Raw genomic sequence first — 19,645 nt, 5'->3', positions numbered from 1 at the left:
TGATATTGAACCAATTTATTTTTTGGTCTGTAAAATGTCATAAAATGGCAATCAAAATTCCCTAAAGCCCAAGGTGGCCTCTTCAAATCACTTAAACAGTCCAAAACCTGAAGGTCTTCAGTTCAGTATCTCATCAAACACAGAAAACATGCAGGTCTTCAAATTTGTGAAACTGGAACTACAGTATATTTAAAATTCAGCTTGATTTTTTTATCTTTACTGATTATCTAATAGTCTCCGAAAAGTCATCTTATCATTTCAGCTTTGACACTAATTGTGTATTACTATTACTGCTTCTACTGTGACAGGTTTTGATGGATTTCCAGATCCACATGAAGATTTATCTATTATCAAAATAAAATATTTTAAGGATTGTGTATGTTTTGTGGGACTTGCCCACTCCCCCACTAAGGCCCACTTGCTATTGAGTTTATTTGATTATCTACTAATGATTTATTTACTTTGCTCTCGATAAGATCACAGACGATCTTGTTGTTGAAGTAGTCAATCTGAGTCCACTTGATGCCCTCCTGCACATACTCCTCCTGCAAAGAGAGACATGAGTTCAGAGTCAAAATGTAAAGCATCTAATGAGGCATGAAAAGGAAAAAACTGAAGGTGGAGGAAGTTTACCTGCTCGGCCTTCAGAGTCAGCTCAATGAAGATCTGCTGCAGTTTCTCATTCACAAAGTTGATGCAGAACTGTTCAAATCCATTTTTCTGTTGAAGACACAACATGGTTATTAAGTGAGCTGAGCATGAGTACAGATATCCTCTAATTACCTGTACTTGATATTAGAAATCCAAAGCTCCTGCAAACCAAAACAATACAAAAACACCTCCATTTAGTTTGTCTGGTCCAATCAACAAGTCTAGGACATCTCATTAAGCAAACTGAACAAACAAGTAATCAGATTAGAAACACATGTTGAGGTCTGCTGTCTCTATCAGGAGATAGAACTTAATCCACGTACTTTATAACTTAGTCTCATCCTTTGTGATTAATCTGTTTAAATGCTCAAACTTAATACCTGGTAATCTTATTTATGTGTTGCTGCAGAGTTAAATTCCAGTAGCCATGTGTCAGCCTGTGAAAAGACCAAAAACACTTACTTGGAAAATTTCAAATCCGTAAATGTCCAAAACTCCAATATTGAACTCCTGATGATCTTTCACCATGGCTTTGTTGATGGACTGAAATCAAAAGGATCGGGTTACATAAACTAAAGCTTCATTATGGGTAATCACAGCTTTATTTATGACAGTTTTGTGAGTATAGATGTACTGAACTTAAAAACTGTACAAACATGCAATCATACCTCCACCAGAAAGTCAAACACTCGTGCATGCAGGGCTTTGGAGAGGGCGTCACGAGTGTAACACGCCTGCTCCACGTTTAGCGTCACGTCGATGGACTCCAGTGCACTTCCCCACTTGCTGTCCATCTTCCTGCTCGTCAGTTTCTCCTTCAGACGAGTCTGGTCAATTCCAAGCAGAAATGCTGGAAAGGCTAGAACTGTTTAGAGGCAGAGGAGATAGAAGAGGAGAATCTCTATTGGTAATTGTTTTCCAGACAGCACTGGAAAGAAAAGACTCTTAAAAAAGTGAAATAATCAGGGATTACAGCACAGACCTATCAGTATGTTTCGGAACTGAAGAAACAGTGAGTACAATTTTTTTTTGGTTTCTAGTGGTGAGGATTGCAATTTGCAGGCAGCTGAAACTTTTCCCAGTTAAAATCCCTTCCTTGGGGTCTCTTGGACTTCATTTCTGATTCCCAATTTTATGAATTGTTACTCTATGTGATTGCATCAGCGATTTGACATGTGTACATGTACATTTTATTTTCTATGGTTTGTCTTAGTGCTGGCAGTCTGTCTATTTTTTTTTATTCTTTATTTTATTTTGTTTGTTTGTTTGTTTGTTTGTTTGTTTGTTTGCTGCTCTTTTTTGGCGTTCTCTCTGTTTCATTTATGTGTTGTACCTTTGTTTTATTGAAAATTGTATAAATAAAATGTATTTAAAAAAGAAATCCTTCTGTGGTCATACGATATTTCATTTCTGCCAATATATCCCTTTAAATCCTGCACACTGAACCTTTAATAAAAAACAGCCCATTACCATATATAGCTATAGTCAATGTGGCTATTTCAGCATGTCTAATTGTGTAATAGGTTGTCGCTGTTCTATTATGATAAACTGAGAAATAAAGCAGCATTGTAGTTATGGGTCCTGCTTTGAATTAGCTAAGAGACATTTCTCCAGTATGCAAAACAGCATTTAGGGTTGCATTCATTTAAAGGCAGCCTTATGTAACCTTTGCAAATATACCGCCTCGCTGCATTTACTCTTATCAGTCTGTGATTAGGCCTAAAAATCCAAAAAGCTTCTACTGATAAACACTGTGCACACATTTGTGGTATAACACCACAAAATTGGGGTGATTCTGTGGCTAGACCGCCGACACGCAACAACCTGGATAAGATTCAGAGCAGAGGAGCTTTGAATCATAGCTGAATGAAAAATAGAAGAATAGTATTGGGCTAACCCTTGAAACAAAAAAAAAAACGTTGAGAACACCACAGATCATTTGTCCCGACCTGGCGTTGATATTCTCCCCTGAGAACCCCTCCCTGCCTTATTACAGTGACTCACTTCCCCGAAAAGGAAATGGCTCTCAGGCCTGCAGACTCACTGCGTCTGGGAATGCATTAGACCACTGCAGTAGCTCCCCTTATGGGACATAAGGGTGTGACTGACCATACGCCTGCTTATATCAGGAGTATCAGGAGGAGAAGTCATTCTTTGTGTTCAGCAGGAAAGGTATGGATTGTATACAAAGGCTGTGTACAGTATGTGAACAATGCTCGTATACGCAAAAGTTCCCCTGCAGGAAATTTGTTAGTCAAAGAGGCAGTGGATGGTGAAAAGAACAGGAGGGAGTGTGTCATGTCCCATAAAATGTGACTAATACAATAATCCTGTCAATCAATGCTTCATTTCTACAATACAGATTCTGAACTACATTCAAAGGGCGGTGCTGCAAAGAGCTAAAGAAAACGTTTCACAGCTTGTTGAGTTTCATCTGCTGTGGGTTTTGAAATTATCCTTGAATACTTTCTGAGCTTGGTTGCCCCAATTTTTTTAAAGGAACAGTTCAGCATTTCTGAATTATTTATTTTTTTAAATTTTTTTTGGCCAAAAGTTGAATGAGTGAAAGTTTATAGTACACCTTCTCTATGGGCCCAATGATGCTGAGACAGTGCCGATCATCTGGGTCATTTTGTATGCAGCAGATGAAAATTTCTGGCTCCATGTGCTGCTGAACAACTTTCGTAAGAATGAACGCGGCCCCACCTCCAACCTTGTATCAAGTTGTCTTTATATATCTATGCTTTAAACAGCAGGAACTGCAAGCCTGGCTCTGTCCAAAGGTTATAAATTCCACCTTACAGCACCTCTGGAGAAATACAAAAACCAAAGAGTTAAAATGGCCTGTTGTGGTTTTATTGGGGGGGTTATGTGTGCAACTATTTTGCAACCAGGCACAGTGAACTCTTCTTACTGCAGTCTATGCTAAGGTTAGCAAAAAAACAATGGTAGGTGGGTATTGAAAGGTGCATGTTAAATGATGCAGCCACAAAAAAACAGCATTTTGATTTTAAATATTTTACTCAGCATGTAGTTTTAAGGAGGCTTTCAAATCTGTAAATGTCCACTGTTTTGAAGGTGTTAATCATCGTCGGAGCACTGAGCATTAAATAGCAGTTAACTCCTTTTCCTGAGCACATACACAGTTAACTGTCACAGAATGTACAGTATATGCAGTGTTGTGACATATGGTTCAAATGATATCGATTAAGGTATCAACCAAAATAACCCGGTTCCAAGGAGTACTGAAACTTTTCCAGTAAAACGATACCTGCATTCGATACTTTTTGTAACCACATCTAGAAAAAAAAGGGAAAAAAAATGGTATGGTTTTCCTTGCCGCCAATCACAAAAAGAGCTCTTCCATTTAATAATAATGCAATATGTGACTGGCCCACGATTGCAGCAGCTACAACCTTTAAAGTTTGTGGTGTGTTTAAGTTGAGTGAGATGTGTTCAACAGAATTGGCCGTTCAGCGAGCGGAGATGCCACCAAACTGTTGGAAAGTATGGCTATGCTACACGCCTGTGGTGTGTTGTGGCAATTTACACACTCAATGCTTTCATTCACATGATGGGTATTGAAGTATGAAGTCATTTATTGGTATCAGTACCACTTTAAAGTGTACTAGTATTGGTACTGGTATTGAAATTCTTAAAACTACACCCAGCCTTAGTTTTTATGCATAATGCCAAACCCAAAAATAGTTATCCTATCGAAAAAGCTTAAGATCCTAAAATAGTAATTTTACAAAAGCATGTCACTGTTTGAGATCAAGTTACTTCAACTAAATAAAGTGCCGGCCAGCCAAAATAACATCTAAATTATTTGTACAAGTAGTCTCGACTTGTTGAATTTCTTTCAACAACAGATGACGCACTGACTCTTGTTGCTGAGTCCAAGTCGATGTGGACTTGGCTGCTGAAGTTTCATATGTGCAACACACTGCAGTTAAAGCACACAGTGAGTGAGACCGGAGGAAACAGGAAAGGCAGAGATTATGGAGTGCTGCTGTTACGTCTGCACAGAACAGACCGAGGCTTTGTACACTGGCAACTGCACTCTCATCTGCATCATACAGACACAGCATGAGGAGGAAGGAAAAGAAAAAAAACTGAGAAGAATAAAATGAGGCAGGAGAAGGCAAAAGGGAGGGAGGACAGAAGGAGAAGTATTTTTACAAGTCAATTTTAGTCCCTGGCAAAATATGTCCAGACCTTCATAATAGCGTTTTATTCTCTGGTAATCTAGCATGGCCTGGATTACTCCAGACAGTTGGCTGCAGCCCTGCATTAACACAATAAAACTTTAGGGAGTGAAAGTGGTGAGAGAAATATTCTACAAAACCAACCAGAGAAGGGCAGCTCAGGACACTGAGGAGAGAGGAGACATGCAGAAAGGCAAGAACGCAGTGAGGAGAAGAAATTAACCACAAGTCAGTCTCGACCTGAACATCAGCTCCACCGTCTTTAGACTCAGTCATCATAACCAAAGAACTGTTTCTGTGTCTTTTTAGCCACGCTGAAATGTGACTCGTGGGTGGCAATGTTGGTCCACCTCACAAGTACAGACTGAAATATCTCTGCAGCATTTACATATAGATTGTCATGTTTTTTTTGTACATCCATGCTCCCCAGAGGATGATCCTGCTGACTTTGGTAATCCACTGACTTTTCCTCTCATCACAAGCAGGTCGACGTTTTTATTTTCTAGATAATTAGCTATTAGATCAGTTGGCACAAAATTTGGTACAGACACTTATGCTTCTCAGACAATGAATTAAAATAACTATAATGATTTCCAGACTTTTCATTAAGCCCCATCATCAGGTCAGATCTTTTGTCTAACATTTATGTTAATGACCAAACACCTAAAAACTAATGACATTCCCATCAGCCTCAGCTGTAACTTGTGTTTATCACTTATTAGACTATGTTAGCATGCAAACACACTTAACTAAAATGGTGAACATCGATGCAACAGGGTACAGCATTAGAGGTCGGGCCCTGTTCATGCCTATGAAAGTTGCTCAGTGATGCATTAATCCAATAAAGTAACTGTTACATATGAAATTGTGCAGATTCTGTGGCCCATTAGTTGGGCGCAGTAGAGACTTTCAATAGCTACTTCTGGTTTAGCGCTCAGCTAACATAAAGGGGATAAAATGATTCAATCATGTGACTTTTCTACTTTGGAAATGTCAAATAAAATGGATAAAATTCTAAAAGTAAGACCAGTCATTTCCAGTAGTTGTGACACTCAAAAGAATTAATGATTTACAGACATCTCTTTTACAATGCAAGTTTATGTGAAAAAGTCCTCTTGCTACAAATGCACATGTTTTAAATATTGAAGGTCGGGGCTATCCCATGTATCCCCTCTAAAATCTACATCTACATGCTTGACTTATTTTACTGCCTTATATTCCTTTAAAATTGCTGTTTCTCTTACAGTCTGATCAGGATAAACAACCAGTTGCTGGCCAAAACACTGTTTTAAAGGTGTTAATAATTGTCGGAGCACTGAGCACTGAATAGCAGTTAACTCCTTTTTCTGAGCACATACACAGTTAACTGACAGTGTATTCATTTCTTGTTTTGTTTTGGGGTTTTTTCGTCAGACATGATAGCTATCAATTGCCAAAAAAAAACTGTGCCATGATGAAAGGTCTGAAAGGTCTCCGTTTATCTGTCCCTCCTGGCTAAATGTTAAACAACACCTCAAAATAGCTTCACAGTTTTAAGGCAATTTTTGGTTGTTGCTACCTGTGTCAGTGTGAACAACATTAAGCACAAAACTAGGTCCTGGTGTGAGCCGACTTACACTCTTCACTCTCCACAGCAGCATAGTTGCCTGCTTCCTTGAAAGTGATGTTGCCCAGGTGAAGGACTCCGGCCACAATCTGAAGCACCATTGAGCGGTCCTCTGGTGAGATACCAATCACATCCATGGCATGCTGGGAAAAGCAAAGGAAAACAATGATGCTAAATCAGGGCGGCAGTGTGGGTTTACTCACTCCTGTGGTACCTCGCTCATTGTCCTCTAATAACTCCTGTTGCGGTCTCACTTGTAAACAAAAACAGGAGGAGACTGTTGGAAAAGAAAACAAAAGAGGACTGGTAGGGAGAGAGAGGAATGTGAAGAGGAGGCTGTGAGCCACATGAACGCTGGTATGAGATGCATAGATACACACAACACCAACGAGGGTGTTAAATTATTGCCAGGCGGGATCTCAGTACCATCGTTTCCTGGAAGTCACTCTTGTCGTTGATGTCGTCCACTTTGTAGGATCCAGACTGGTTGAGGTAAGTGTAGTAATCCAGGCTTGTGATTCCCAGGCTGCTTTTCTGCTCTCCACTGGCTCCTTCTATCAACTGTGGAGCAGAAATTAGAGGTTATAATCTTCATCCCAGTGGTCAAGTCTCGTCCACAATCAATGCCATTGGGCCTCTGTCTTTAAATGTTAAGCCATATGAAAAAAAATTCAATATATTCTTTGATTCTGGTTTGAAATTTGACACACAAATCAGCTCAGTTGTCAGCACTAGCTTCTATCACCTCAGATCACTAGCAAAATTAAAATGATTCCTGTCTGTTAAAGATTAAGTGATTTTAGTCCACGCTTTTATTTCCTCGCGCCTCAACTACTACATTTCCTTCAATGTAGGAATCAGTCAGCCAGCCATATCTTGCCTGCAGCTTCAAAATGCTGCAGCAAAACTCCTCACTGGTATCAGGAAGAAAGACCATATCTCTCCTGTACTGGCCTCTCTTTACTGGTTACCAGTGAGATACAGAATTTATTATAAAATTATTTTATTTGTTATAAGGCACTGCATAAACTTGTACCTGCATATATCACTAAACTGCTAACCCCCAACTCTACCTCCAGACCCCTCAGATCTGGTGACCAATCACTCCTCTCCATTCCACACACACAGTTAAAAACTAAAGCTGACCGATTATCTTCAGTTGTTGTAAACTGTGGAATAGTCTCCCTCCATTAATCAGATCCTCTCCGTACATTGAGACATTTAAAATCCATCTTAGGACCCAATTCTTTTTTTTACACTGCCTGACTCTATCTGTATTTTATTTTAGTCTTACTTGTTTGTGCAATGCTATTTTGTGTTACAATTTTGTCATACTATTGTTTACTCTTAATGATTTTACTTACTTTCTCCTATTTATGGCTGTTTTTATTTTTTCATTTCCTGTGTTTTTTATTCGATCCTTACTGTTTTATTTTATCTCCTTGTGAAGTACTTTGGCCAACGTTAATTGTTTTTAAAAGTGCTCTATAAATAACTGTGACTTGACATGGATGTAATATACATGTTCTTGAGCAAAGCCTGTGTGTCATTTTCAGGCTTACATTTATACACTGTGCTCCACTTTGCATGTGAAGAAAACTGCAAGACTGAACCATCTCTTCCAGGGACCTCGAGCCATCCACAATGAAAACAGATTGACCTTCTTCCTGCAGCCAAATGGCACGTCTAACCCAGTGTGTCCTGAAATCCCCTCGCAGACCGTCTTCACAAGCCAAATGTGTCCAATTAACTCTTCGACTTGAGAAAAAAGCTTCCTCACCTGATAGAAGATATGGAAACTCCTCTCTCCAGGATTCCTCATGACGACACGTGACTTCTCCAGGAGAAAGTTGGAGATTTTCCCTCCGTCCGGTTCGCCACCAGAACTGAACTGGATCTCAAAATATTTCCCCTAATGGATCAAAGCAGAGTTTTTTTTCAGTATTTGAGTGGACTGCAATAGAGCTTAAACAGAGCAATAGATCTGAAACCTGGCTGTTCTGCGGTTGCTGGTGCGCTGTGTGTGTGTGTGTGTGTGTGTGTGTGTGTGCGTGCGCATTTATATAAAAATCTGATCCTGTTATTTCCTTTACTCTCTTCTTTAGACAAGCCTGTAATATAACGTTTGTTCCAGACTCAAAAGTGAAAGGAGACTTTTCAAAGACAGTATCTCAACAGCAGTGATCTAAGGCAACTTTGTTGTTCTTAAAACAGGATCTAAAAATATTGAAAGAGCTGAGACAACACTGCTTTGTATGCTAACCAGAGCACTTAACCAATAAAACATTTTCTAAAATGTGCTTAATTCTAAGCTCTTGTTGACTGAGTTCCTTTGTAAGCAGTGGAGGATGTGCCTCTGTGGTTCTTTCTGTGCAATGTGTCTTTATATCACAGTTCTGGTTAACCAGGACACCCAGGAGGTTTGCTTCCTCCTGCAGTAAAACAAGAAAGCTGTTACTGCAAATCTTTGTTTTCAAAAGTCTCAGCTTGGATCCAAAAGGTGCACCACAGAAAAGTTGAGTCCTCAAATTATTGCGGGCTAAGTAGTACCTACTGCATGTATTTATCTCTGAGCAACACAGCGTAGGATTTGCAAAGTGAGTGGGTCATTCTAATTTTGTCTGTGTTTCCCAGAGTGGTCTAAAAGATTGAAAAAATGTGACCTCGAAGGAAGATTTAAAAATGCACTTTTTAATACTGAGCTCCGCAAATTTTGCCCTTTTATGAAGAAACGGTTCTTCAAGGGTTCTTTTGCCTCTTTTCCACCAACATGGAACTGGATCCGTTCTGGTTCCCGCACCTAATTTTGAACTGTTTACAGAATTTTGACCAAAAAGTTCTCAGCATACCAAAAACAAGCAGGCTTTTCTTAACCTGAACTGCAAACCGTGATGACATCAATGGGCGTGTCATATTTGACAGGGTGGAAAAAGAGGATGGAGAGGTCAACAATGGTGAGGTCAAGTGACAAATCGTGCAATGGTCTCATTAATGGTTGGGCAATGCTTTTTTTTAAAAATAGAAACAAATATTTGTAGTAAAAAACTTGTAGATAATCAATGCGTACCACCATTTTGCAACTATTTTTAACTTTCATTGTGCCCTGTGTTGATGACAATGGTTGATAGCAATGGTTCCACTCAAAATTGGTGGAAACGTGGGCTGGTTCACTAGATAGCAGAGTTACCAAGAATCCTGAACAAAACCCACTGAAGAACCAGAGCTAATTTGGTGTAAAGGTGTTGGAGGAGGGTTCTGGTCAGAACCATTACACCAGGGGTATCCAGAAATTTTTGAACGAGGGCCAGATTAGATAATGTGAAAATACCTGGGGGCCATCTACCTCGCAGGTATTTTCCCAACTGTTTCATCTTTAAGTTTAAAAGTAATCAACTTCCCACTGCTCCTCAAAGAAGCAGCCCACGCTCTCAACTTCATGCTTTTTTGCTGTGTTCATGTCTGCAACGTCGCAGGAAATATCTGTTGTTAGGTAAGCTTAGCTTGTTTACCATCTGTTTATAAAAATACATCAGTTTCACCCACGTAGGTCCTACTTGATGCGTGTCAACAAACTGTACGAATGCCCTGTCATTGTGACTTTAATGAAAATAAATGTCAAGTGATCTTGCTTGATTAACTGATATTGTCTTAATCATATAGTATATTTCGAAAGATGACCCGAGGGCCATTTAAAATGGTCCTGAAGGCCACAACTGGCCCCCGGGCCAAACTTAGGACATGACTGCATTATACCATAGAAGAATTTTCTGTAGAACCTCTCAAAGGGTTTTAAATTTTCACAGATGGCTCTGTGTGTTGGTTTCTTGGTAAAACCCTCTAAGAGACTTCCAGGTGGAACCTTTTATAAAGGGCTCTACCAAGAACCAAAAAGGGTTCTCCAATGGGGACCAGTTGAAGAGTCCCATATGGCTCTAGTTGGCACCATCATTTCTAAAAGTGTAGGTTTACACTGTCTTATATTGGTATTCATATTTTTTTTTAGTTAAGAAAAAACAGGTATGAATTGAGCCGCAGTGTCGGGCATCCTGATTCACAAAAAATGGAAAAACTCTGATATGAAATCCTTACAAATCTGCTGGAGTTGTTGTTCCTCACAGTCTTGGCGTTGCCAAAGGCCTCTAGCAGCGGGTTGGACTGCAGGATGATGTCTTTGACGTGCTGCGAGGAGACAAATGCAATGAGCTGTTAGCTACGTCACAGGCAGACTGTATACAGCAGGTAGGGATACCACACACTTAACACCCTCGCTGACCGGCTGGTGCGTATGTCTCTGGAACTTTCCACTCAAGTACGAACACATACACACACATGAACAGTCTGGAGGACATTATCTTTCCTCTGAGCCATCTGCATGTCAGAAACACATGAGTTTTAAATCGGTACAGCAGACAGAGCTACTCCCACTTCCAGTATTGTACATAGAAGTTGAAGGAAAGTCATTTCTTGGAATCTTTTTGTGTTTCTAAATTTAGTCTTGTATGAAAGGAAAAAATAAACACTCCAGTTCACACTTCAAGCTATTTATAGTGAAACAGCAGTTTTTTGTTCACTACTTTATCATATTTTACGCCAGCAAGGCAGAGGAGGTTTTTCCTTTATTACTTGGACAGGATTTTGACTTGATTTGTTTATGGAATTTCAAAATACACTTATTCAAAAGGGATACCAAGTTTAAGTGAGAACACGTTTCCAATATGGTCTCAAAATGTTAAAAAAATACTCTATAGCCATATTTTTTCTTATTAATTATGTGTGAATATTGATAGATGTGATTGTGAAGATGACAATGATCAGACAGATGAACAGTTATGCTGCTGGCAGGGAGCTTCTATCTATTCAAAACTCACACACATGTGAACACACACTATAAACACATTGCATAAGAATGCATGTGCTGCACTGAGCATATCGCACAAAGTGTTCAAAGCTGAGCGGAGCCATGTGAAAGGGAAGCTATGCTGAACAGGAGCTGGAAGAGGTGGAGACAACGTGCAAAGTGTGCATGTGTGTGTGGGTGTGTGTCCACTGTAAAGGCCACATTTGTTTAAACAAACAACACAGAGAGATATTTTCATAATTAGCCTTTTGAACTGTGCATTTATATTGTAACTTGCAACTCTGAACACCAGAAAGAATGATAATGCTACATTAGCATAACACATGGGATTCAGTCGGACCACCAGCTCCACTGTTCAATTTAAGGCCTGAAGATGATTTTTAACATTGTCTTGTTGGAAGCAGCTCTAAGTGGATTAAACATAAAAATCCCACTGCCATCATGGTGAAGTCATTTCCTCATCAAACTTTAGATCTTTATCAAGCTTAGGAACTGGACATCTGCTGGTTTGGGGGCCTGCCAGATGGCTAAGGGGGCTGGGCGAATAAGAGGCGGCTGATGGGCTGATAATGGGGTATAAGGACAAGGATGATAAGAGGAGGATTTGGAGCTAAGGGGAGGAATGAGTGCAGAAACGAAGCAGCAACAGGTTGTTTAATTTCACAGGAGTCTGCAGCAGTGGTGGAAGAAGTATTTGGATCTTTTACTCAAATTAAAATAGAGACAGTGTATAAAAGTATTCACGATACAGACTGGCCAGTTTCAGAATAATATACATTATGTTACTGGATTATAACCATTTCTGGGGTTTTGAAGTTACAGTTAATAATTACCAGTGAATATTCAAAGCTTTGATGGTACGCAATGAGACCACCCAAGCCCAGCTCTACTTTAGTAGGACTTATTGTCCCTGCGTGTGTGAGAGAGTGATAGAGAGAAGGAGAGAAGTCAGAGGGTGGATGTTTCAATAACTTATTAATCATGTGTAACAATGTGAGTTGGGCAGTATAACTACATGGGCACTTGACTACGGTTGCCAGCCATGGAAAACAGTCCGCATTTCATCTCCCTAGTCAAATACATGTATGGGAATAAAAAGTACATTATTTTACTCTGAAAAGCAGTGGAGAAGAAGTATGAAGTTGCATAAAATTAAAATAATCAAGTAAAATACTGGTACCTCAAACTTGCATTTAAGTAGTAAGTAAACACACTGAGTTAGTTTTCACCAGTGGTCTGCGGTGGCATTAAGTAGTTTGCATAATTTGTAAATGCTTGACACAAGTAGGACAGAAAAAATAAAATTTAGTAAATAATCATGATATTGATGTAGCAAGATACCCTTAAATTTGAAAATGTTATGTAATCAGTTTCATTCGCACTCATTGAACATATAGTTAATACTGCCATGATGATGAAAGAAGCATTTGTAGACTCAAACTTTTGCTTTTCTATCATTTTACAGAGTTTCAACTCCAGCATGTCCAACAAGCCTTTACCTTGTGAGCAACAATCTTTTTTTTCATTTTCACTTTCAACTTCCCTGTTTTTGTTTTTTTTATCAATTAAAACCAATTAATTGTGCATCACAAAAGACCAACATAATTCTTTTTTAAAAAACATATTACTGCAATGCCACTATTCTATCTATGCAGCTAAACATCTCAGGAATCCCAAATATCTCATGCATCCATCACATTACCACCCTCAAAAAAGAAAAACAGCAGCTCCCCTCACCTGTACTTTGGGTCCGCCCCCTGACACTCTGGAGATGTAGCTCATGATGTACTTGGCTGCCACAGTCTTCCCTGCTCCGCTCTCTCCACTGAAAGACAGGTACAAATTTAAGCACGTCTTCGCACACGTACAACCTGAGCTTCTGATACAAATTTAAATCCACCTAAGGCAATAACTAATATGTGACATGTGACACCTGAGTTAATGCTCAGTTACGTGATTTATGCAGACCTGGGTGTTTGTTTTGTATTTTAACTACTGGGTGTAGAGAACCAGTGAGTTATTTGCTTTGAGCCACTGCATGTTCATGGTACCATTATTTTCATTCCTTAACAAAAATGATCAAAAACAATAAGGAAAGAACTTTTTCTTTTAAATTCAGAGCATGCTATCAGATAAAATTTGTTTTTTTATTCTATTTTTATTTAATATAACTATATAATAAGAATTATAAATATAGTTTCCTGGACATTTTTTCCTACTTTTCTGATTATATCTAATACTAATAGACCCCCGTGTTTTTGTTTACACAAATAAAGACATTTCTACCATAAATTAGGCATAAAACTTCACCTGAATGCATAAAATGTGTGAAACCATGAGTGTTTTACACTCATGGGGGGAGGACCCCCATGATTAATATGTGTCCCTTTAAATGTAGATATTATGTAACCTACATCCCTGGCTATCTTGGATTTATTAAGTGTGAAGAGGAGAAAACTTTATAAGAGGGAACATGTGTGGGTTAACAAGTAAATTAGTTATGAGCAAGACCTTACTTTAAGACGGGGGACATTGTGAGTTAGAGGAACGTAATTTGCAGTTATTTGGATAGTATTAACACAGAATAGACTATATTTATTGTTAATAAGAAATATTGTCTATTCATTTGGTACGACCACATTAAGGCAAATACTGAGCTAAGACCAGACCAATACAACGTTATTAGAGTTACTGATCTTAGGGCTGTGTGATATGACGAAATATATCGTCTGATGATACTGCTTTGCGTCCATCCATGTGGCCGAGGGGGTGTCTACACATCAACACATCTGGCATGAGACAAGCCAGGTCCTTCAAAATAAAAGCAGCATGGGTTTGATTTATTTGACTATAACAATACTTTATTTAACTTTACCATAATGATACTTTATTTAACTTTATACTTTACATTATGTTACATTATAACAGTATTAAACTTTATTACAACAGTAGTTTATGTAAATGTATTTTATTGCAGTGGCTACTTTATTTGTAGCTGTAGTTTAAAAATGTTGTGTTTTAGTAGTTTAGAGTACTTCAAAATATTGTGATATATATCGTGTATCACGATATAGCCTGAAAATATTGCGATATTATCGCAGTTCTGCTGAAGCTCCTGAATTAACCCCAGCTCCTACTTTCATGTTTACACCCTCCCTTACTGTGCAAACCAAAATCTGTTTTTTGCACCTAGAAGCAAACTTAGAGGCTAAATGTGTGTTAGGCCACGGTACATCTGGACAGACGAATGCTGCAGCAACAGGGACATTAATTCTGTTTTGTCACATTCACAGATTTTTCCCTCATTTGTTTCCCCCTTCACCCTAAACTTGTCTATTTTCCTCCTTGCCTTTCGCTTTGCCAGTGTCATACTTATTTTGACACATGTGGTTTGGCAGTGGATGACAGTGGAGTCTGTTTTTTTTTCCTGTGCCTTAAAGTAGAGTCAGGTTGGTAATGCCTCTGTGAGAAACACAGCTGCAGACTGTTAGAGGCTGCCAGAGGAAGTCATAGCAGCCACTCTATTACACAGCAGTCTCTATATGGTTGTTACCCTCCCCCTATATACCTCCCTGTTTCTTCTAAATCTTTCAGCATTGTCTGGGCTACCTCACAGCACACTTACTGCTCACGCAACAAGAAGATATGCTGAGTTTTACTTTTAATGTCACAAAACATCCAGAGCCCTATCTGAGAGTATTGTTTCTCCTCATCAAAGTTATTCTCTGAAGAGCTATTTTCAACACAAACTGCAGCGGGAGCTGGAGGCCCATTTTGAGCCCCCAAAATAGGCGGGTCTCATTATTGTGGTGCTGAAATGCTGAAGGCATTGTTAGCTTCCGCAGAGATTTATTAACCAAACAAGGGCATGAGCTAAACAATGTAAAGGCACAGAGGTTTAAGCATTAACTTTCATAAATCATTACTGACATCAGCTATGAAAAGGATGCACAGCAACACTGAGGGTTTTAGATGTAAAAATGCACACTGCATTCCCACTGAACCAGTTAAATGTACAGTATGTGTACCAGCAAATATTACTGGTAAACCATGCAAGGCAGTTCTGCACAAAAGTGGGGGTAAACTACTTAACACCATGTGTAACATTGCGGTTTAAAATTTAAAGTCACACAGAATTCACAAGGATTGGTTGAATTTGCATTAACTGCTGCAATCACAACATCCTGGCAGGTCTACATTAGGGGGAAAAAAGCAGAAAGGATAAAGCAACATAAAAGCAATCAAAATGGAGACACCAAAAAAACACAATGGCAAAATTCTGCATCAAAACACCAACAGGAAAATGTCTGACCATTGGCACAATATACACTGACTTAACTGTTGAGCAGGCCTAAAAAAATAATTTGCTGCCCTCAGTTCCTCAGAGAGGAAGGAGAAAAACACTGGAGTGGTGTATGACCTTGTGCAACAGCTGTGGGCAACACTGCATCAGTGAATCGGTAAGGTCTCTGGACAAAACACTGACTGAACATCGCAAGTGGACAACACCAGCTGTGAACACCAAAACCAGCCGCACAACAACTCAGATGGGATCAGAGCCATTGACCAAGAGTCAGCTGACATTTGAGGGAGGATCAAGAAGGTTACACTCATCTGACTTGTAAATGGTCTTTTTTTTAAAAAACGAGAAGAAGAATTCTGGTAGTAAACCAGCTAAAACTGAACAAACCTGCTTTTCTTTAGCAGTTTAATGAGCTGTTGTCCAGGTGACATGTTGGCTGAGAGACTGAAATTTAACCCTGCTTAAAGGAGCGGAAAATCATGGCTCTCTGGTGAAACTGTCAAAAATAGTTTGATAGGTAGGGCCAAACTGATCACACCATCCTGCACCAATTAACCCGTTTCGTATCTGATTCAAATGCTGAGGTCATCGCTACATCAGTCACATGCTGTAGCACGCAGAGGGCAGGTAAATAAACTACATAAAAAAGGGGAAGTGTCACAAAATTTAAATCTGCTCCACCACCTCATCCTGAATTCCCCCTGCTGTTAATTCGCACATTTCCTTGGTAAATGTTGGAAAGCGCTAACGCAGGCCGATGTTGACCACACACTGCCTGGCCAGCAGTTCACACAGCAGCCTTTGTTTGCTGAGACCTGGTTCATCATAAAACCACTTCCATGCTTTTGTTTGCTGATTTAGTCGATCACAAAATCCACCTCAGTGCCTTTATGTGGGAAAGTGAACTAGCAACTGCTGGCTGTCCAAACAACGGCTGAAAGTGCTGAAGCAGGGGTCATTCATCATGAGGTAAGCACTATAGCAACAGCGCTGCTCAGGTGACTGGGCCAATAGGATAAAGCCCCCATCATGACACCACACTTTTCTCTCCGCAGCTGTGTAGCTCCAAAACAATCACAGCCACTCTCAGACAGGCTGTAAAAGTAAACTAAAAACTCCCTAAATCCAGGGAAAGATTGACTCTGGGTTAAGGAGCACGCAGGTGTTCGTCCTGTTTAGTTTTCTTTTTTTTAAACCAGGAAGTTTTTTAAAAATAGCTGCTACAACTGCTGCTTTGTTTCCATTTCACATCCTGAACAGAGGCCACGTCCAGCTGTTAACTGTGCATTCTTTTTATATTTGGGTATTAGTGCCTTTACGCCATTTATTTGAATTTCATTGAAGCTGAGAGTGATACAATGGAAAAACACCAACACATCACTTTCAGTCAGCTGCACCAAATGACGTGGTGGAACCTGTTCTGTTCTCCTGCTCCACTCGCAGACATTATCACAACACCTCACAGATCACATTGTACAGATCACTATCTGCAGGCTTTGTCTCACACTCTCCCATCCTGGAGGTTTAGAGATTTGACTCTGTGACACAAGGCGTAACAAAATGAATACTCAGTTGTCACATGCCATTAGTTCACGGAGCGCAAAGAAGGTGGAGAATGATATGTGATTATGGATTCCTTACCTGATGATGACACATTGGTTCTCGCTGTCAATCATCATGTTTCTGTACATGTTATCTGCCAGAGCGTAGATGTGAGGAGGGTTTTCATACTGAGCCTGAGCAGTGACAAAAGAATTGAATTAAAATCAAAAGTCATACAGCATCTGGAAAACTTTCCAGAGGTTGTTAATCCCAAAACTGAAACACCTTAATGCATCTATTTGGTGATTTTTTTTTAATTGTATTGTAAAAAAAAATCTAATGAAAAGACCAAAACCCACAACAAATTGATTTTACTTTATGAATTATTGTATTGTCTCTGTGGTCAAAGTCTAACATATCTTATTAATCCACAGTGCCAGTGAGCCGCATTGTTGTAAAAAAATAAAAAACACATCAGTTAGCCACACTGTGTGACCAGCCCTGTCACTCAGAAATTATATTCATAGAAAACTAATTTGTAACAGCAAATACGTTCTGAGGGAATCATAATAATCGACTAAATGTTGTGAACTAACGTACTTGATACGAAGCACACCAGCAAAATGTTCACTGACATCACATATCAGTCATTTTCTGCCAAAACTGGCAATTTTGCAATATAACATAGACTCACTTTGGTTGCCTAAACTTAGGATAGAAGTCTGGGTATAAACCTGGTTTGTTGTCAATAAAAAATATTGAGAATAATTTATAAATTAACCCTATTAAGACTGCAAAAAGTCTGCACAAAATAGGAGAGATTACAAATGCCATATCTGTTGCCCTCCAACTGAGCGACCATGTCAGTGCCTCTGTGATGGCTTCAAACAATTCTAAACAAATCTTAAAAGTCCAGGTAAAGCAAAAATAAATCTGCAATCTGAGTTTTTCATGCCAATAAAAATATATTATTCTCCCTTAGCTGAATTTGAATGGTTGAGTAAAAAAAACAAACAAAACACTTGGAATAAAAATCTCAACAAAAAAAAAAAGCAGTCGTCTCTGCTCCGAGATGATGGGGGGCATGTACACTGAAGGCACTGAACTGAGGAACGAGCCACCGCCAAGCAACAGACTCTCGTTAGCAGCTAATAGTAGCACAAGCAGTGTAATACAGCACACACATCCCAAGCTGAAAAATGAGAGACGCTCCTTGGCGACAGATTTGTGTTCAGCAGCTAAAGTAAAAAAGCTAAAGCACAAAGCACACCACACAGTGAGCCAGGTAGCCAATTCCAGCTGATAGACTCAAAGGTACGCTAGTAATGACAAATTTTCTTGAGTTTATACAATTGTTGCATTTAACAAAGATGTTTACCATGTATTTATTAGTCTGGAAAAGCTAAAAGAGCTTGTGAGACCTGCCAAACAACTCACATACATGGGGATGAAGGAAACGACACTGATGCGCTCTTAAATAAGTGGTAATACAATTTTTATATAGTAGGGGAGGGGTGATGTTAAGGATGGCTCCAGTGCATTATTGAGATATATTTCAGGCCCGCCCAAAAATCCTTGACACAGAAACAGTGAAAAACAGTTTAACAACCAAACTCCACAATGCAGTACTACACAGTTCCCAGTTTTTTCACGTTTTGAACAAGTCTTTTCTAACACATATAATGTTTTAACAAAGAAATCACAGATTTTGCTTTACCTGGACTTTAATGTTCTTTAGTCTGAGGTTAAATTTGGCATGTGTGATGGTGAGTGTTTTCACAGTCAGTTAGGATATTAGAAGTCTTTCAGTGTGGCTTAAAGAGACAAGCCCACTCTCAGCAGGCCGGCCAAGAGAGGAGGCAGATTCGAACAGGCTGTTCTGTGAAGGTACTGCCAAGCTGTCTCAATGGTTGAGTCAAGTTTCTGACAGCAACATCTGCGCCAGCCCGCTGGAAACTTCGCACTGCAGCTAACCCAGTTCATTTCAAAGCCTTTGTCCTTCAGACTGCTGCCATCTCAAACCCCCAGACACATCAGTACTTTTACAGCATGAAGTCAGTTTTCCGGTCTGAATCTTTCAGAGAACAGAAGTTATTTCAAACGTGTACATTGGTCACATAGTATCCTACTTACTGCGCCCTGGTACATCTCAACTTCTTTTTCCCCAAAGTAAGGCATCTGCTTGAAAGGGTTGACGGAGATGAGCACAGGACCGATATATGTCTGGTGAGGTTGTATATTAAAGATCATACAGGAAAGAAAAACAAATCAACAAAAAAACAAATAAAATCAACTCTCATTGGAAGTCGAACAGTTGAAAATGTTCCCCCTTTAATGGCAAAACATCTGCATTACATTTCTACAAAGAAATTAAAACACTGTAAAGGAAAGAAATGACTAAGGCTGCCATGACGTCAAGAGAGTGCAACAGTGCAGCAGTGGAGTATTTGGTAATCAGGCCCGAGGCTAAAGAAGTA

General features: G+C 39.4%; 1 protein-coding gene across 2 annotated transcripts in view; it reads right to left on the bottom strand.

Moving 5' to 3' along the window:
• Positions 1 to 19,645, bottom strand: part of myo1ea (myosin IEa) — a 65,237-nt gene that overhangs the window by 22,307 nt on the left and 23,285 nt on the right. For both annotated transcript variants that reach the window (XM_042491554.1, XM_042491637.1), the window contains exons 3-13: positions 19,302 to 19,391; positions 17,268 to 17,362; positions 13,061 to 13,148; positions 10,555 to 10,644; positions 8,246 to 8,377; positions 6,892 to 7,026; positions 6,476 to 6,608; positions 1,320 to 1,516; positions 1,114 to 1,194; positions 634 to 720; positions 462 to 545 (exon numbers count right to left, since the gene is read on the bottom strand). In XM_042491554.1, coding sequence (XP_042347488.1) covers positions 462 to 545; positions 634 to 720; positions 1,114 to 1,194; positions 1,320 to 1,516; positions 6,476 to 6,608; positions 6,892 to 7,026; positions 8,246 to 8,377; positions 10,555 to 10,644; positions 13,061 to 13,148; positions 17,268 to 17,362; positions 19,302 to 19,391 — 1,212 coding nt within the window. The remainder of the gene's footprint in view (positions 1 to 461; positions 546 to 633; positions 721 to 1,113; positions 1,195 to 1,319; positions 1,517 to 6,475; positions 6,609 to 6,891; positions 7,027 to 8,245; positions 8,378 to 10,554; positions 10,645 to 13,060; positions 13,149 to 17,267; positions 17,363 to 19,301; positions 19,392 to 19,645) is intronic.

This window comes from Plectropomus leopardus, chromosome 1 (genome assembly GCF_008729295.1).
Source record: "Plectropomus leopardus isolate mb chromosome 1, YSFRI_Pleo_2.0, whole genome shotgun sequence".
In the NCBI taxonomy this organism is placed as follows: domain Eukaryota; kingdom Metazoa; phylum Chordata; class Actinopteri; order Perciformes; family Serranidae; genus Plectropomus; species Plectropomus leopardus.
The sequence above is the reverse complement of the archived record's forward strand: the minus strand, read 5'-3'. Positions and strand labels throughout refer to the sequence as shown.